Raw genomic sequence first — 14,840 nt, forward strand, 5'->3', positions numbered from 1 at the left:
CAGTAACAGTTAACACAATCACCTCCAGAAAACATACAGTCTAGCAACAGAAGAGCAAATGGTGGGGATACAGAGCTGGGGGAACAGCTGGTAAAAGCTGGGGGAACTGTTCTTCTGCTTTTACCTCAAACAAGGGCACTGAACTCAAATCTGAATTAGACTTGGTAAAGTAAAGACTTCATCTTCAGAAGAAGACAGCAAACAGGTAAGAGCCCGTTATTCATCAGTTATCTCGGTTTATGGAAAATGGCAAGCTTGAAGTCTCTTTGTTTTGCTAAAACCCTAAGGCTGCCTTCCAACAAATGACAAGGTTACTAAGTGGAAAACGTATGCTGGAAAGCACAAGAAAAGTTCTTCATGTAACCAGAGGGTTTGGAAGGGACCTCTGGAGATCACTGAGTCCAACCCCCTGCTAAAGCAGTTCCCTATGGGAGATTGCACAGGAAAGCATCCAGGTGTGTATTGAGTATCTCCAGAGAAGGAAACTCCACCATCTCTGGGCAGCTGTTCTGGTGCTGTCACTCTCACAGTGAAAAGCTTTTCCTCATGTTGCTGTGTTTCAGTTTGTGCCCATTGCCCCTTGCCCTGTCACTGCACACCACAGAAGGAGCTCAGTCCCATCCACTTGACACCTGTCCAAGCTCATGCTTTCCAAGCAACGTCCTGGATCCTATCCCTGCCACCACCACCAAGTTCCAAGCAGCAAGAAATCGTATCTGTGAATATGTTCCAACACCTTATTCAAGAGTTTTCTAAAAATACATATCCAACAGGCTTAATATCTTGCACATTGAAGTTGGTGCATACGAAATCTGCTCCTTTTATTCTGTCTCAATACTTCCAGACCGAAAAGAGCTATAGAGGTGAATGCTGGAGTTCGATTACTGAAGCTTCTTCAAACATAGACACAGGCAGACAACTTTTCCTTCTCCTGCCCCCTGTAAGTCCTCTATCACTGTGGTTTCCAGTTTTCACAGCTCTTGCTCTGACCCCCCATGCTAACTCTCCAGCACGCTCACCCAGGCGCCAGTCTGTGAATCATACGGTTCCAGTCCTGCAGACTGCCTCTCCCCGTCCCACCTCTCCTCCCACAGCCTTTCACAGAAACTTGCAAAACCCACATGTTATTTTCCATGCTTAACACCAATCTCTTCTCATTGAGGTTCCCACAGAAATCAGCGTCATTAAAATCAAGAAGAAAGCTTCATTTCTTCCCAGCTTTTGAAAATCAGAAGTTTCAGCCGCAGACAAAAATTCCTCATGAAACAAAAAGTCCTGAACTTTTCTATCAGGTTTTTCCAAACTTCTGAGCATCGATCAGAAGTTTTCCCATTGATTGCAGTCCTAAAGTGTATGCTGTAAGCATTGATGCCATGCCAGATGAAGACTGCAGTCTGCAGTCTGTTTGGTGTGTGGGTTTTTTGTTCTACAGCACAAAATTGTTGTATAGTGGCCATATGCTAGAGGGGAAATGCAACATCTAATTCCTCGTCTATACGAGAGAGAAAAGCCCTCCTGATTTTAGGTGAATTTTTGCTGATTTTTTTAATATTAGGTACTTCTGTTAATATTAAAGCATTAATCAAAGTGAGAAGCAATCCAGAAACCTAAAAACTATTTTTCACTGGGTCTTCAAACCAGCCCAGAAATACCACAGTACAGATTGCTCGCTATTAAACAACTATGTCCTAAAAGCAGGAAACTAACCACAAAGCTGTGAAGAAGCCATCTCCCCTCTTTGCCCTTCTAAAGACTAAATTATTACAAGTTCCTATTATAGGGCTGGCCAGGAGAGCCCCAGTTCTGCATTGGCTAACTCACTTATATCACATTCCTTTGCACTGATGTGGTTAAGAGTTTTTGGACAAGTCAGACCCATCGAGCAAAGCAGTGGCACACAGCTCTGGTTTCTCTCTGGATAAGGCTAACACCAATTCCAGTAGTCACATATTTCATTAAAGCCCATTACAGTTTCACTATGTTGCACTTCCCCAATTTCTCTAACATCACTGAATTTGGTTAAACTGATTTAGATCAGCATTAAAGAGTGTTCAGAGCAGCACCCACACAAACACTTTGTCCTGTGTTAATGAGACCCTCACACCACTGAAAGCAATGCCATCAACACTGCTGCCTTCAGAAGGACAACAGCTGATTTCCCTCCTTCCTTCCACTCCTATAAGGCAGGTCCTACCCAGCAACCACAGTGTTGGTAAGGCTCACCAGTTGCACAAGGCCACCCCCATAACGAGAAATCATTTATCCACACACAAGTGGATTGGAAAGGTGCAAGATCCAGTTATGCAGCCCCATCAACAAGGTTAAGGACACTGAGGAGGGAAGGCCACACATCTGTTCCCATGGCAGGACAGCAACACAACAGCCCTGGACAGGACAGCAGGAGCACGCCAGATGCGAACAACCCACACATGCCATGAGCGAAGCCCTGCGAGATGCCGGCTGCTCTCAGCATCCTTGGGAAACTTCCACAGACAGAGAAGTTTGTCAGAACTGCACTTTCGGATTTGAGCTGCTGAAACCCAGCGAAGCTGCTCAGATCTTTGCCCTGGCTCTGGCCCAGGTTTCCATGGGGGTCCCACAGCAGGACGCTGGAAGCTGACCATGCCATGCATGACCAGGAGGTGCCTCCAGCAGATGGGGTTACACACACCCCAAGAGAGGGCTGCAGATTTAATTACAAGCGTTGTTCAGCAGATATGGCTGCAAGAAGAGTTCTAAGCCACGCCTGGACGACGCAAAGTGAGGATACCTATGAGAGAGGACACTGCACTGAGCTGTTAGCAGCACTTTTTTGCCAGGCTGAGGTACACGAAACACTGCTAGGTTAAAAAAAATGCACTTTACTCCTCTCCTCCTCTCTGGGAGCTTCATTCACTGATAAACATACAGGATACCTCTCTGGAGACATGCATCTTTTAGGAACAGATACTCAGCTATTTGCACAGCTCCGTTAAAGTCAATGGATCCTCCCAGATGAGCATTTTTAGTAGTCTGTAATAATGTGATAGTAATACAAACTGCGGAGCTGGCTCCCAGACCTCCATATACAGGAAATACCATCACAACATCACGGCAACCATAAAATATATCAGAGCATCTCCAGGAATGGCCAATTTTGAAAGTCAGTGTGCAGATTGTTGCTCCGGGTGGTAAACCTCCAACGTAGCTGGATAGCAGCTGTATACGTTCTAGAAAGATAAACACTTCGTAAGGCTTTTCCAACAAGCCACAAATTGTGATGGCTGTCTTAAATACTTCTGTCATGCAGCAGTAATGTAGATGTAGTATTTAGCAGCACATGCCGTCCCAGCCTGCCCTAATTTTAATAACCCTGCTTTTGTGAGGGGGAAAAATGGCATCCTCTTTTTAGAACATAGGTCATCTTGATGTTCATACCCCACTTCCTTCAGTATTTTCCATTGTGATACACACAATCTTCAGTGCTTTCTGGAACCTGGCAGTCAAAGTTGTAATTAAATAAAAAAACCACAAGTCACATGCATTCCTAGCAGACAAAACTTGGGAGAAAAAGGTATAGATCTGTGTGTCAGCCTCTGAGCATACACTGCTCAGAAAGATACGCTGCCCTCCTGGGGAGCAGCCACACACAGCAGCAAAACCCTCCTTAGGAAGAAGGTGTGCAGTTTCCAAGAAAGCCGGAGGATGGAAGGCTTCCAAAAGCCAGAGCCTTGCAGCCAAGGGACTGGAGCCAAGCTGGATGCTGTGCAGTTTGGCCACGGACAAGTCTTTATCAGCAGCATCTCTGTGCCTGACCAGAATATCTTACTTTGGGGCACTTCTGTTTGATCAGCACCAGTGCACTTTGAGCTGCAGACAGCCCAGACACTTCATGCAATAGGACACGCCACGTGCGCTCCTGGCACACCGAGATCCAGGGGCTGACAGCTGACCCCACGGCTTCTCACTCCAGCAGTCTGCCATACATCACAAGGCCGGGACAGCCCAAATGCCTGAGGGCTCCGCGGGGTCTCCCAGGGGGAACAGCATCATCTCAAACAACCCATGCAGGAGGAGGGCACCTTCTGGTACTGTGCCATCAGCACACCTCATGCTGCTTCAGGGACATCGCTACCTCCCTGGGAGCCCCAGCACTTCCTGCTGCCTGCACCCTGACAGCAGCGGTGAGGGATACCCCCAGGGCAGCTTCCATCCTCTGCAGCACTTGCATAAATTGAAATGTTGCTTCCAGAACCCCAAATGTAAGTGTGGGTGCTGCAAGGGCAAGCCAAGCCATAACAACAGGAAGCTCAATAGAAGTGTCAGACTGCAACAAAAGCACTGCCAGGAGCCTCCCAGCTCACAGAGAGAGGTGAGCAACTCCCATGAGCAACAAGTGCCCTTTCTCTATCAAAGCAATTCAGGCAAGCTTCCATCCCAGCAACACACCTTCTAAGTACAATCCCTGCTGTATTCTGTGCTTCCTAACACCACCACTTCCTTGGAGCACCACAGCCTGCTGCCTCAGGGGAGAGGAAGACTTTGCTAAGAAGCACATAGGCTGAAGCCAGGATAGCAGGTAGGCCAGAGAACAGCAGCAGCTACAAGCCAGGCTCATCAGGGTAACAAAGGTCCCTTACTTCAAAGATTTGTTCCTGTTCTGAGTCTTATTTGTCAGTTGAATGCTCAGTTGATCCAGTTCAACCAAAATGAAAGCCCAAGTGTATTCCCCAGCACCACACACACCTGTCCTTACAATAGGAACACAGGGGCTAGCTTTTTTGGGATAGAAAGAAAACATCCCCATAATATAATCCCTCAGCCCCAAAAAATCACACCTGTGTCACAGAACCTCAGCTGACAATCACAATGGCAAAAAAAAGTCTTTTTAGGTTCAGAAGCTACAAAACAACTTGTGTTTCATGTAAATAGACACAAAGTGCTTTATCAGATGAAAGGTAATGGCTGGCAAAAGCACTCAGTGCAGCACAGCATCTCGTCTTATCTCCTCTCCACAAACAGAGGTCTGCTGGTCACTGCTGGAAGCGCTGCCCACAAAACAAAGCTGATCTGTTATGTTGCACAGAACTCCGTGAGGTCGTGCATTTGCACTGTCAGCAGTTTCCTAGAACACAATCTCCTCCATGTCAGCGCTAATAACAGAACTGAGAGACATCATTGGCTGAGGGAATTCTTTTTCTCCCTATAAGGATGGAAAGAAATGGGAAGAGTGCTCTTTCTCCTGAATATATTTGGCTCTGTGGAAGACACACGTGATGCAAATGTTACTATGGAAACTATTCTATTAAATAATATTAAATTAAATTTGCATATTTAAAGTGCACACAAACGGTCCAGGTACAAAACTAATTAGCCTACATTGGACTTGAAATTACAAAGTAGAGCCTCTCAGCATTGTCAGTTTTCCTTCAAAAGAGGTTCAGTTTTGAGCAAGCTGCTCCTCTGCACCCCTTTCTTCACAAATCTACACTTGCACCCCTGTTATTCCAAAAAGTCATTTTTTGAAGTAATTTGTACATACAGGTGCTGTTCTATTCCCCTTGGTGATGAAATTACCATAACATCACAGAGAAAAACCCAGGAGCTGAGTTCTGTTAGAAAGGACAACGCACTGATTGCAGCTGTGCCACCACAGTGGTGAACGCATTTTAGTAACTCCCCCTCACACCACACACAGCACCCAACCCCTTCCCAGCCAGCAGGAGCTGCACTCAGGGCTGGAGCAGCCTCGTCCTTCCTGATGCTGTCAGCGCACAGCAAAGCTGCAAAGTTTCCCACTCTGTGGATTAAGGTTAATACTATTTTTTGCTTCCCATCTCCAGCTCCTGGGTGTTGGAGAGCCCCCTCCGATGTAGCTACCCCGAAAAACAAGCTGTTTGAACAGCTCCTTCTCCTCTGAAGGAGCCAACCTCCCATTTGCCATCAAGTAATATTGAACCCAAGCTCTCCCTAAAACAATGCTGCAGTTCAGCCCTCTTCTGCACCAGCTGAGCACATCCACAGCTGATCGAGGAGGAAAAGCCAGCAGGAGTGAGGAGAGGTTAGCTAGGGCTGTGTTCTGAAGTGGGTGCTGGCAGCTGTAATGCTGCTTCAGGCAAACATGCCTGTCCTGTATCTGAAGCCCTCAGGTTAATCGCCATTGACCCAAGTACCCACTTTCACTTGGATCTCATACAACAGGACTCTGGGCTCCTAAGCAGCTTATAGGAAATGCAAGTTACAGGAGGAAGTCTGCAGTTGTATTTCAAATGTCTGAGCAATATTTTAAACTGAAAACTTCAAGGAGAAAAAAGCCTTACTGTTAACAAAACTACTTACTCCCAGATAAGAGGGGCACCAGGATCTGAACAGGGCCCCTCATGCCCACAGCTCCAGCCTCTGTCACCAGGTAGCAGCTTCTGGCTTCCTTCAGTGCTGGAAAGCCAATGGGACAGCATGGGCAGAGCCAAGGGAAGCCTGGAACAACCAATTCTGGGCTCTTCATTTTAACAACTCTATAAGGCACAGTCACTCCAGGATATCTCCACAAATGCACATCTCCATCACCCCTTCCATGCTTGCCAGCCATTGAAATAACACAAAACATTGGAATAAGAAGTCAGATCAAATAAAGAGGTTGTCTAGTCAAAGAAAACACTTAACACTAGCTCCATTTCCATAGGCTCCATATCTTTCTCCATTTCCTCCCCTGTTTCTTGCACTTAACTGACAAATGTACTTCTGCTGAGAGGACACTGAGCACTTGCTCATCACCACCACCACCAAGCACTTAGGAAAGCTTTAATAAAGGGAAGCCATAGGACTTTCACTCATCTCAGAGTAGATGCACCTTGTTCACGCTCCTGTTAGGTGTCACTGTCACAGTATGGAAAGATGTGTCAAAGTTTAATCTTACTTTTTATTCACGCAGGAACAAACTGAATACCAACACAAGCTCAGTGCTGGAAGGATGGCCACAGTACATTGATCCTGCCAGATTTACTACAAGCTCTCTCAGAATGACGTTATCTCCATCTGCCACTGAATCATATGGTTCTTAAAGAAGAAACGATGCCCAGAAGTACAGGTACAAGGAAAACAGCATCTTCCCTTTGGAGCAGGAACATATTAAAAAGCTTCCTACTTTCCGAACAAGTCAGGGAGATGAACTCTAAAGGTCCTATTGAACATGGGCATGCAAAGAGAATGAAGCTTATTGTCACCAGCAAAAACTTCCTTATGAACGAACACGGCCCATAATAAAACTGGATGTAAAACTCACGCTACAAACAATTCAGAACTGCCAAATTAATAACCCATCAGCTGCCAGTAAGCACAAGAAATAAGTCGCCTTCCTATCCTGAGATGCAGATTCATCTACGAAGGCGCTCGATAGGCACAAAGCGTCTCTCCAGGCTGAGCTCCCGCACCGCAGGAAGGAGCAGGAGGTGCAGCTGCAGGTCGCGCTGAGGAGCAGCCCTGCTGTGCCCGGGGCAGCGGCTCTGCAGGGACAAAGTGGATGCCCGAGGGGCACCTGCTGCTACCGCCTGTCGGGCGGCTACCGCCGAAACCAGGACCGTGTCGTGGAAACGTAAGAACAGACAAGTTTAAAATGAAATAGGGAACTAAAGGAGGAACGGGGGTCTGGGGATTTTTCATTTTGTCAAACTCTCACGCGGTCGTCTTTAAAGCCCTAAAAAGTACCGAAAAGGTCTCCACCTGTCCCACACGGAGCTCAAAACCCCGACGTGCTACAACCCCATCCCAGGAACACCGAGACTTCAGGCAGCTGCAGACCGCACCGCAAGGCAAAGCCCCGACCCTCCTTGCCCGAAGTCCCCCCCTCACGCCCCGTTCCCGAGAGCACCTGCAGCCCCGCTCCTCCGGCCATCCCCCTCCTCCTCCCCGGCTCTCACTGCTCCACCGCCGGCGGCCCCGGCCCGAAGTTGGCGGCGGGCGGATGCCCGGCTCCGGGTAGCGGCACCTCGGCAGCAGCACGCCCTCCGGGAGAGGAATAATAAAAACATATATGTATGCATACAGATACATATACGAGCACGTATGCGACGCGTAGATGTATGCATTTAAGACGCCGTGATTCATCTCCCCCTAGATTCTCACCTCCCCTGCGGAGACACTCGGAGAGCACAGTTTGCAAAAGCAAGACAAAGACAATTACACGAAAAGGGGGAAAAAAAGAAAAAAAAAAAAAAAAAAGAAGAAGAAGAAAAAAATCCCCAAGGCAGGTGCCGCTGGGAGGGGACCAACACTCACCCCCAGCCTCCTGCTCCGGATGCGCACGTAGCCCTGCTTCACGATGTCGTTGAAATTGGAGGCCATCCTTCTCCAGGAAAGTTGGAGGCAACCGGCAGGGCCGGGGGGGCTCGGGCAGCGCTACCGGCACCGCAGCAGCCTCCGAGAGAACCGCGCCCGCTCCGCTCCGCCCCACCGAGCGCCCCGGCCCCGCGGCGGGCAGGGCTGGGGGCAGGGCTGCGGTAGTGCCCGCCCCGCGTCCTCCCTCGCTCCTCTTCCGAGCCCCGCCGTCCAATTCGTTTCTAGGGAGCAGAACGTTGAGAGTTGTCCCTTTTTGGGGAGTTGCGCTGAACCGCCCGCGCGGTGCGCGCCGCTCCGCCGTGTCCCTATTAGCCCGGCTGCGGGCGGGTGGGATGGCAGCGGTCGGCCCTGCACTTCTGTGCTGAGGAAACCGCTCCGACTTGCGGTTTTTCCCAGGAAAGTGGGTTTCCCAGAAAGTCTGTCAGATGCTTGAAAGCCTGCCAAGCGGCTCAGCCCCAGCATCTCCTGACGGCCGGTAACCGGAGCTGCGCCCCGCGCTCAGGACAGTGTCCCATGGCACACTTCACGTCTTGGAAATGTCACACGAGCACGCGCTGCATTTTCCAGGCACGGTGTGCTTGCAGTAAGGGATGAGCTCCTGGCGCCGGGCCCGGGGGTTCCCTCCTGCAGCCTCACATCTCCTTTTCCAGGAACGTGCAAACACTGTCAAGCATTGGGGCTCCAGTGACCCTGCTTGCTCTCCGTACGTTACCTGTTAGTGGTACGCTATAAATACTGTGTCCTGGAAAGAGGAACCGGTCATCTCTTCATCACATCTTTTAATAGCATCCCAATTATAGGCAGTCTGAGGAGGTCAGCCAGATGACTTTGACAATTATCATGCCCTGCAAATGACACACTGAGTAGACTGAAGGCAGGCAGAGCAGAGCAGAGCTCACTGAGGAGAGCACCTCGCAGCTGAGCCGAGCACCAGGCGGGGTGGGAATGATGTCTATGTTGATTTGGTCATTCATTTACTACAAAACCCACTTGTAATAAGACTGTCCCTTTTCTGATTCAAATGCACAGCTCTTTCAATTTGGAAGCAGTCACAACAGCGCTGGTTGCTCTGCTGTGGGATCAGTGTGGTGCTTTCTGCTCTTGCTTGAAGAGGTGACTGTGCTTTGCATGGCTTTACAAGATATTAATTGACCAAGTGGTTATGGATAGAGAGCATAAAACTTTCTAGCTGAAGGGCTAATTCATTCAGGAGGAATGAGACAACTCTGCAGTCCTTTCAGAATCTACCATTTTACATTTCCCTCTCCTTTTCACTAATTTACAGAACACATAAAATAACACAGCCAGAAGCAACAAAAGCTGCAACACCCGTGCACCAAAATACCCCAGAAATTAGATCATTCTGAGATGAGTCCTTGCACTCAGATAAAACGTCCTCAGAAATTGCATATTACAAAGCATATGTACCTCAGTTCAGAATTGCCAAACAGTGTAATCTTCTACAAACGTGTTGTATCCAAGAACATGGATAACATCAGTCCCCTGGCACCATTCGGTTGGATGTTTGTCCTGGCTGAAAGCTCGAGGAGTTAAGATTGCCACCCTGCTGCTCCTTGCAGAGCAGTGTGCATTCGGTGCGCAAACGTATTTCACAATCTCAAGCACCATAAGAATAATAATGCTGGAAGAATCAAGTGTATTCTGAAACGAGAGAGCATTTACTTTGATTTCACAGACATCTGTGATGGGAAACAAATTACAGAGCTACTTCAGGTGTCTTTTCAGCAAGTTTGAGCTCTGCTTCTAATCCTCCCCAGTGCCCATAGCCACATCCTACCGAGTTGGTCAGCAGCAGAGCACTCCTGCAGGTACACACATCCCTAAGAGCTCTGCTAAGTAAAGGCAGACTTAATCCTGTGCTCATTCTCTGATGAATTAGGATATTAGTGTCCACTTATGATTTGCCTTTGAACAATCCAAATCCCTCACACGTGCTACAGTTCAAAGAGAAAATGCATTTTAATTTCCATGTGCAATGCGCTTCGAGAATGTGCCAGAAAATCTCATTGTTTGGGTTTTCAGCCCACTGCTATCACTATGAAACAAAACTGTTGACCAGGTTTTCAATACTGATACAAATGTGTTCTCTTGTTTTGACAGCAGTCCTTCCCATCCCCTGGAGGCCTACGGACCATCAGCACTCCCTGTAAGGAAATGCTGCCCCATTATCTTTATTCCAAACTGTACAAAACCTTTTTAATAAGCTTTCCTTATGTAAATTCTCTTTTTAATGGCAATGTTATTTACTTGTACTCCTTATTTCAGGGGTCACTTTGAATTACCAGACCGCTGTTAATAGCTTCAGTGGATTATTGTTGCGTTCTCATCTCGCAGTGCCGTGTCACCGTACTGCCCTGCAATGAGCTGCCCGCCCGCGAAGGCTCCGAAAACAGAAATGGCTGTTATGCATTTTCACTGGAAATGAAGGGATCCGCTTTTTCCAAATGCCATTCTGACATTTCAAAAAGAAGTCGCGTTCACCTCTCTGTATTTGCAGCACGTCATCCCCCGTGTCCGCGGTGTGCTTCCATCAGCCTAAAGGTGACATGTGGCACAGATGGCTGGGATGTACCGCGGGAAGGAAGCAGCATTTTTGGGTACTCCTGCACACAGACATGCACACTCCTGCACACTGCTGTGAACCTGACCAAGAAAGGTCCTGATGTGATCACCCTGAAACTACTTTCTGGAAACGTACAACATGCATCAATAGTTCTTTTTATTAAAAGGTCCCATAGCGTTTTGTTTCCATAAGGTCAGGATGCCAACATTTTCCCACCATTCTTTTGATTTTTCAGAGTATTTTAGAAATGATAACATCACAGGGAAGTGCTCTGACCTTATCAAGCGCTCGGAGGTTAGCAGAATGCAATATCTCACATGCAGTACCTCCCTGAAGAGCCTTTGACGTTCCTGTGGCTAATTCTGCTTTGGTGTGAGACAAATTTTTGGCATTTCATTTTGATTTTTGTGGATGTGGACTAGTTGTAGCTGCAAGGAAACGCAACGGATAATGAGCAAAAATAAAAAGGGAGCATTGCTTATAAAACAGCACTGGTTTGGTTTTGTTGTCCGCTTTACTAATCTGTTGCAAACCTTGAAATCCTCTTCTTTTCACACAAAGCAAAATCTGCAGGGTTGCCTTGGATTATTAAGCAAACCTTGGCCTATTTAATTCTGGAAAAAGAAAATGAGTTTACTCGGAATTTACCCTACTTTGCAATGCAGGGATTGGTTTTGTCACCTCACTGTGGCACATCCCCTTCATGGGATTCATGAGGCTGAGCGGTTCACCCCACCATTACATAACATGGGCACAGAGTTACTCACACCATAAGTGCCTGTCAGCATGAGCAGCCGATAATCAATATTTAATGACAATAAGTAATCCATTAAGCAGGCCAGTGGGTAATTTTGCATAGCAGCAGTGCAGCATCGGCTCTGGCAGTACTTTACCTCTGTGCTACTCATTCCAGTGATTTTGCTTCGTGCAGAGCAAGGAGGGGGGAGAGGCAGAAGAGGGAGTGGAAGGAGGGAACCACAAATGAAATGCATCTGCTTAGTGAAACCCTGGTTCTGGCTGTAATATTTTGTCCCTAACATAATTACTGTCAACACAGTGCATGTTAAGATTGAAATAAATATATAGTGAGTGAATCTGCGAGCCAAGTGAATGCAGGGCAACGTTAGATACTGAACAACCAACATTCATTTTGCTTGCTTTGTATTTCAGTGACAGTTAGATATGTTTAAGCAACTTTTTCATTGTCGCTTTCCTGCAGACATACATCAAGGGGCCTTCCTGCCTCTGCGGAACACGGCTGGGGGGATTAAGCGGGACGGAGTGGCAGGTCATGGGGTCACCATCCATCCTTCCTGTTCCCATACGTAATTTATCAGAGTCTGCAGTGTATCAAAGCACAGCTCTGCGACTGACAGCTCGCTCTGATCTTTGGCTATGGAGGAGCTGGAGTGATGGAGCCTGTGTAATTGCAGCCTTCCTGGCTGCATGTTTGGTATTTCCTGTACCAGCCAGCACAGGAACACCGTTCCCAGAGTAGGTCCCAAAAAACACAACTGGGTACGGCTGCGCTGTGGGCATGGGGGGGACTTATTCATATCTGTGAGATTGGACTTGAGCTGCTCGGATCTCTTAGATCCATTTCTTGGCCAATTCTGCAGTCAAGGGGTGAAATCCCTCTCTAAAAGCTCTAAATGGCTCGACTGTGACTGATAGTAAACTGACACCCTTGGGACAAGGCAGCCTTTCCCAAGACAGTGAAAGGCTTCCTCAAGACTCAAATTGCTGCAAGAAAACCATCCCCCATGTTTCGGATTAAATCCAGATATTAAGACTTGCACTTCAAAATTCAGATGGAAGTTTCTTCACATTATATCACATTTTTAAATGTGAGCTGTTTCTAAATTTGACTCCAGTGTTCATATTTGTAGATATTTCAGTAGTGATCGATTCCAGTGAAATGTATTTTCCATTGTTTTGCCCTAAATACTAATTACTGAGCTAATGTCAAGATAATTTGATGTCTATGTTAACAACATGTCTACAAGGCAAATTCTTATCTTGTCTCAGTGCGTATTTAAGCATTTATTGCTGTATGTCTACTGAAAATTTATGCCTGAAAGTTTATTTGATCTTTTTGTTGCTGTTAAATGAGGTAGAAATAACTATATATTCTAATTATAGTATTTGCAGATGGCATTTGGAAAAGATATCAAATAGTGTCAGTTTGCAATGCAGAGTTTGGTATTTTGTGTGCTGCCTTCTATAATCAGCAGATTTGGGGCTGGATTTTAATGTTTCTTTGTACAGTTATGCAGTGAAATTTGTGTGAGCGTTTCCCAGAACAGGGAACCTGAATAAAATGAATGAATACAAAGGAAGTATCATTCAGCACTGCAGCATGACTTGCAGGTAGGAAAAGCCAGGGCTCACGCTGAGCCATGCATGTTGGAGCTATTGAAAGGGGAAGGTATGAAGGATGGATTCTGTTCGCCACGTCATCCTCCCAGTGTGTCAATCCCTTTGCATGGAGCTGGTGAAAGAAGAGTTGTGCTTTGTGATGTGCTGAAAAGCCAAAGCAAGCTCATCCCCTTTATGAGAAAGACAAACTACTAAGAAAGAATGATGTCTGAATCACAGTAGCTCTACACTGCAGTACTGGAGAAGACAGCTAGCTGCAGGGAGCTGAGACAAAAGGCTGCGTCATCCCCTCCTGCACGTACAATTGGGAACCCTCAGTTCACAGAAGAGAACCTGCTCCCCACTTCTGTGAAAGAGCAGCCCATACTTACGGGTCTCCTTATGAACTCTGAAGATGGAAATTCATAACAGCTGTTAAAAAACAAAGACTGGCTCAAATGAGGCAGACACCAGGACAGCACCTTGTTCTTTTTATTGCACAGGAGCAAATCTAGAATTTCTATTTCACTGCTGCAGTAGTGATGAGACTATTGCATAACTCCACAACCACGTGGTGAGAGGTTCTTTTTGGATCACAGATTTTGCAAATTTCTGCTAACCACCCAGCGACTGCACGTGCTTCCAACTGAATCATCGCTACTGACCTCTCCTGGTGGGACACAGTTTATTAATTGCATTTGCACTGACAGAGAAGCTGAAGTCTTACTGAAGATTTAAGGTGACCTGGCTGGGTTCAGTTCCTAATATGGTGGCAACATCAGCCACAGCACTTCCTAATCTCTGTTCTTAAACTGCACCCACAGTCTGGTATAGAAAAGAGAAAAGCTTCCCAAAGCTGCAGGGCTTTGCAGGTTTCCACGCTCTGGGTCAGCAATAGCAGGAATTCATCACACTGCTAACACTGCCCAGGGGCCGCAGTTTGGGATTTTGAGGAGGAGATTCCAGCACTGGTATAGATTACCTAAAGTAGCAAAAGGTTGCCAAAGGGTTAATTTCAATTACGTGTCACCTCACTCCAAAGCAGTGTGAAGAAGTCAGATTTTTTGACTGTCAGTAAAAATATTTGTTTACCACTGCCCAAAGTTTATGAGGTTTTCTAACACAACTGCTATAAATTGAACATCTGAGTGAACTGGGTGGGATACGCAGACCTTCCTCATGCAGTTACTTCCCTGAGGAACAGGGAGGAATGACTCAGTGCCCAATTATCCTTGATTTTCATGCAATTTACACAGAAAACATTGTAAATTGCATCTGTCATGTAAATTATTTCAAATGAGTGTTCATTAACACAGGTGACTTTGCCTGCCATGGCTCAGCTGGCTCTGGGGACTCATCTGTTGTCCTAAACGGGGATGTACACAGTGACTAAGAGGAGCAGGAAGGGGGAGAAAAGCCCAGGCAGAAGCATACAAAGAGCACTCATTCATAAACAAAAACAGAGTCAACTTGAGAGACACGCACTGCACAACATTAACATGTCTTGTCAGCAGCGTATTTATTTCCTTACTGACATTTAAATGTTAGATTAATTCAAATTTAACTCTGGCATCTGTGGCTGGAC

General features: G+C 46.8%; 1 protein-coding gene across 10 annotated transcripts in view; it reads right to left on the reverse strand.

The window, feature by feature from the left end:
* The window catches only part of DOK5 (docking protein 5), a 34,380-nt gene extending 25,954 nt beyond the window's left edge, over positions 1-8,426 (reverse strand). For 8 of the 10 annotated variants that reach the window (XM_417502.8, XM_040651066.2, XM_025142340.3 and 5 more), the window contains exon 1: positions 8,254-8,426. In XM_417502.8, the coding sequence (XP_417502.2) occupies positions 8,254-8,319 (66 nt within the window). In that variant the 5' untranslated portion in view covers positions 8,320-8,426. Of the gene's footprint in view, positions 1-7,846; positions 8,090-8,253 lie in introns of those variants that run through there. The other 2 variants (XM_046903087.1, XM_046903089.1) reach the window with 2 other exon arrangements.
* Between the last annotated feature and the right edge of the window lie 6,414 nt (positions 8,427-14,840).

The sequence above is a fragment of the Gallus gallus genome, chromosome 20 (assembly GCF_016699485.2).
Source record: "Gallus gallus isolate bGalGal1 chromosome 20, bGalGal1.mat.broiler.GRCg7b, whole genome shotgun sequence".
Lineage (NCBI taxonomy): Eukaryota > Metazoa > Chordata > Aves > Galliformes > Phasianidae > Gallus > Gallus gallus.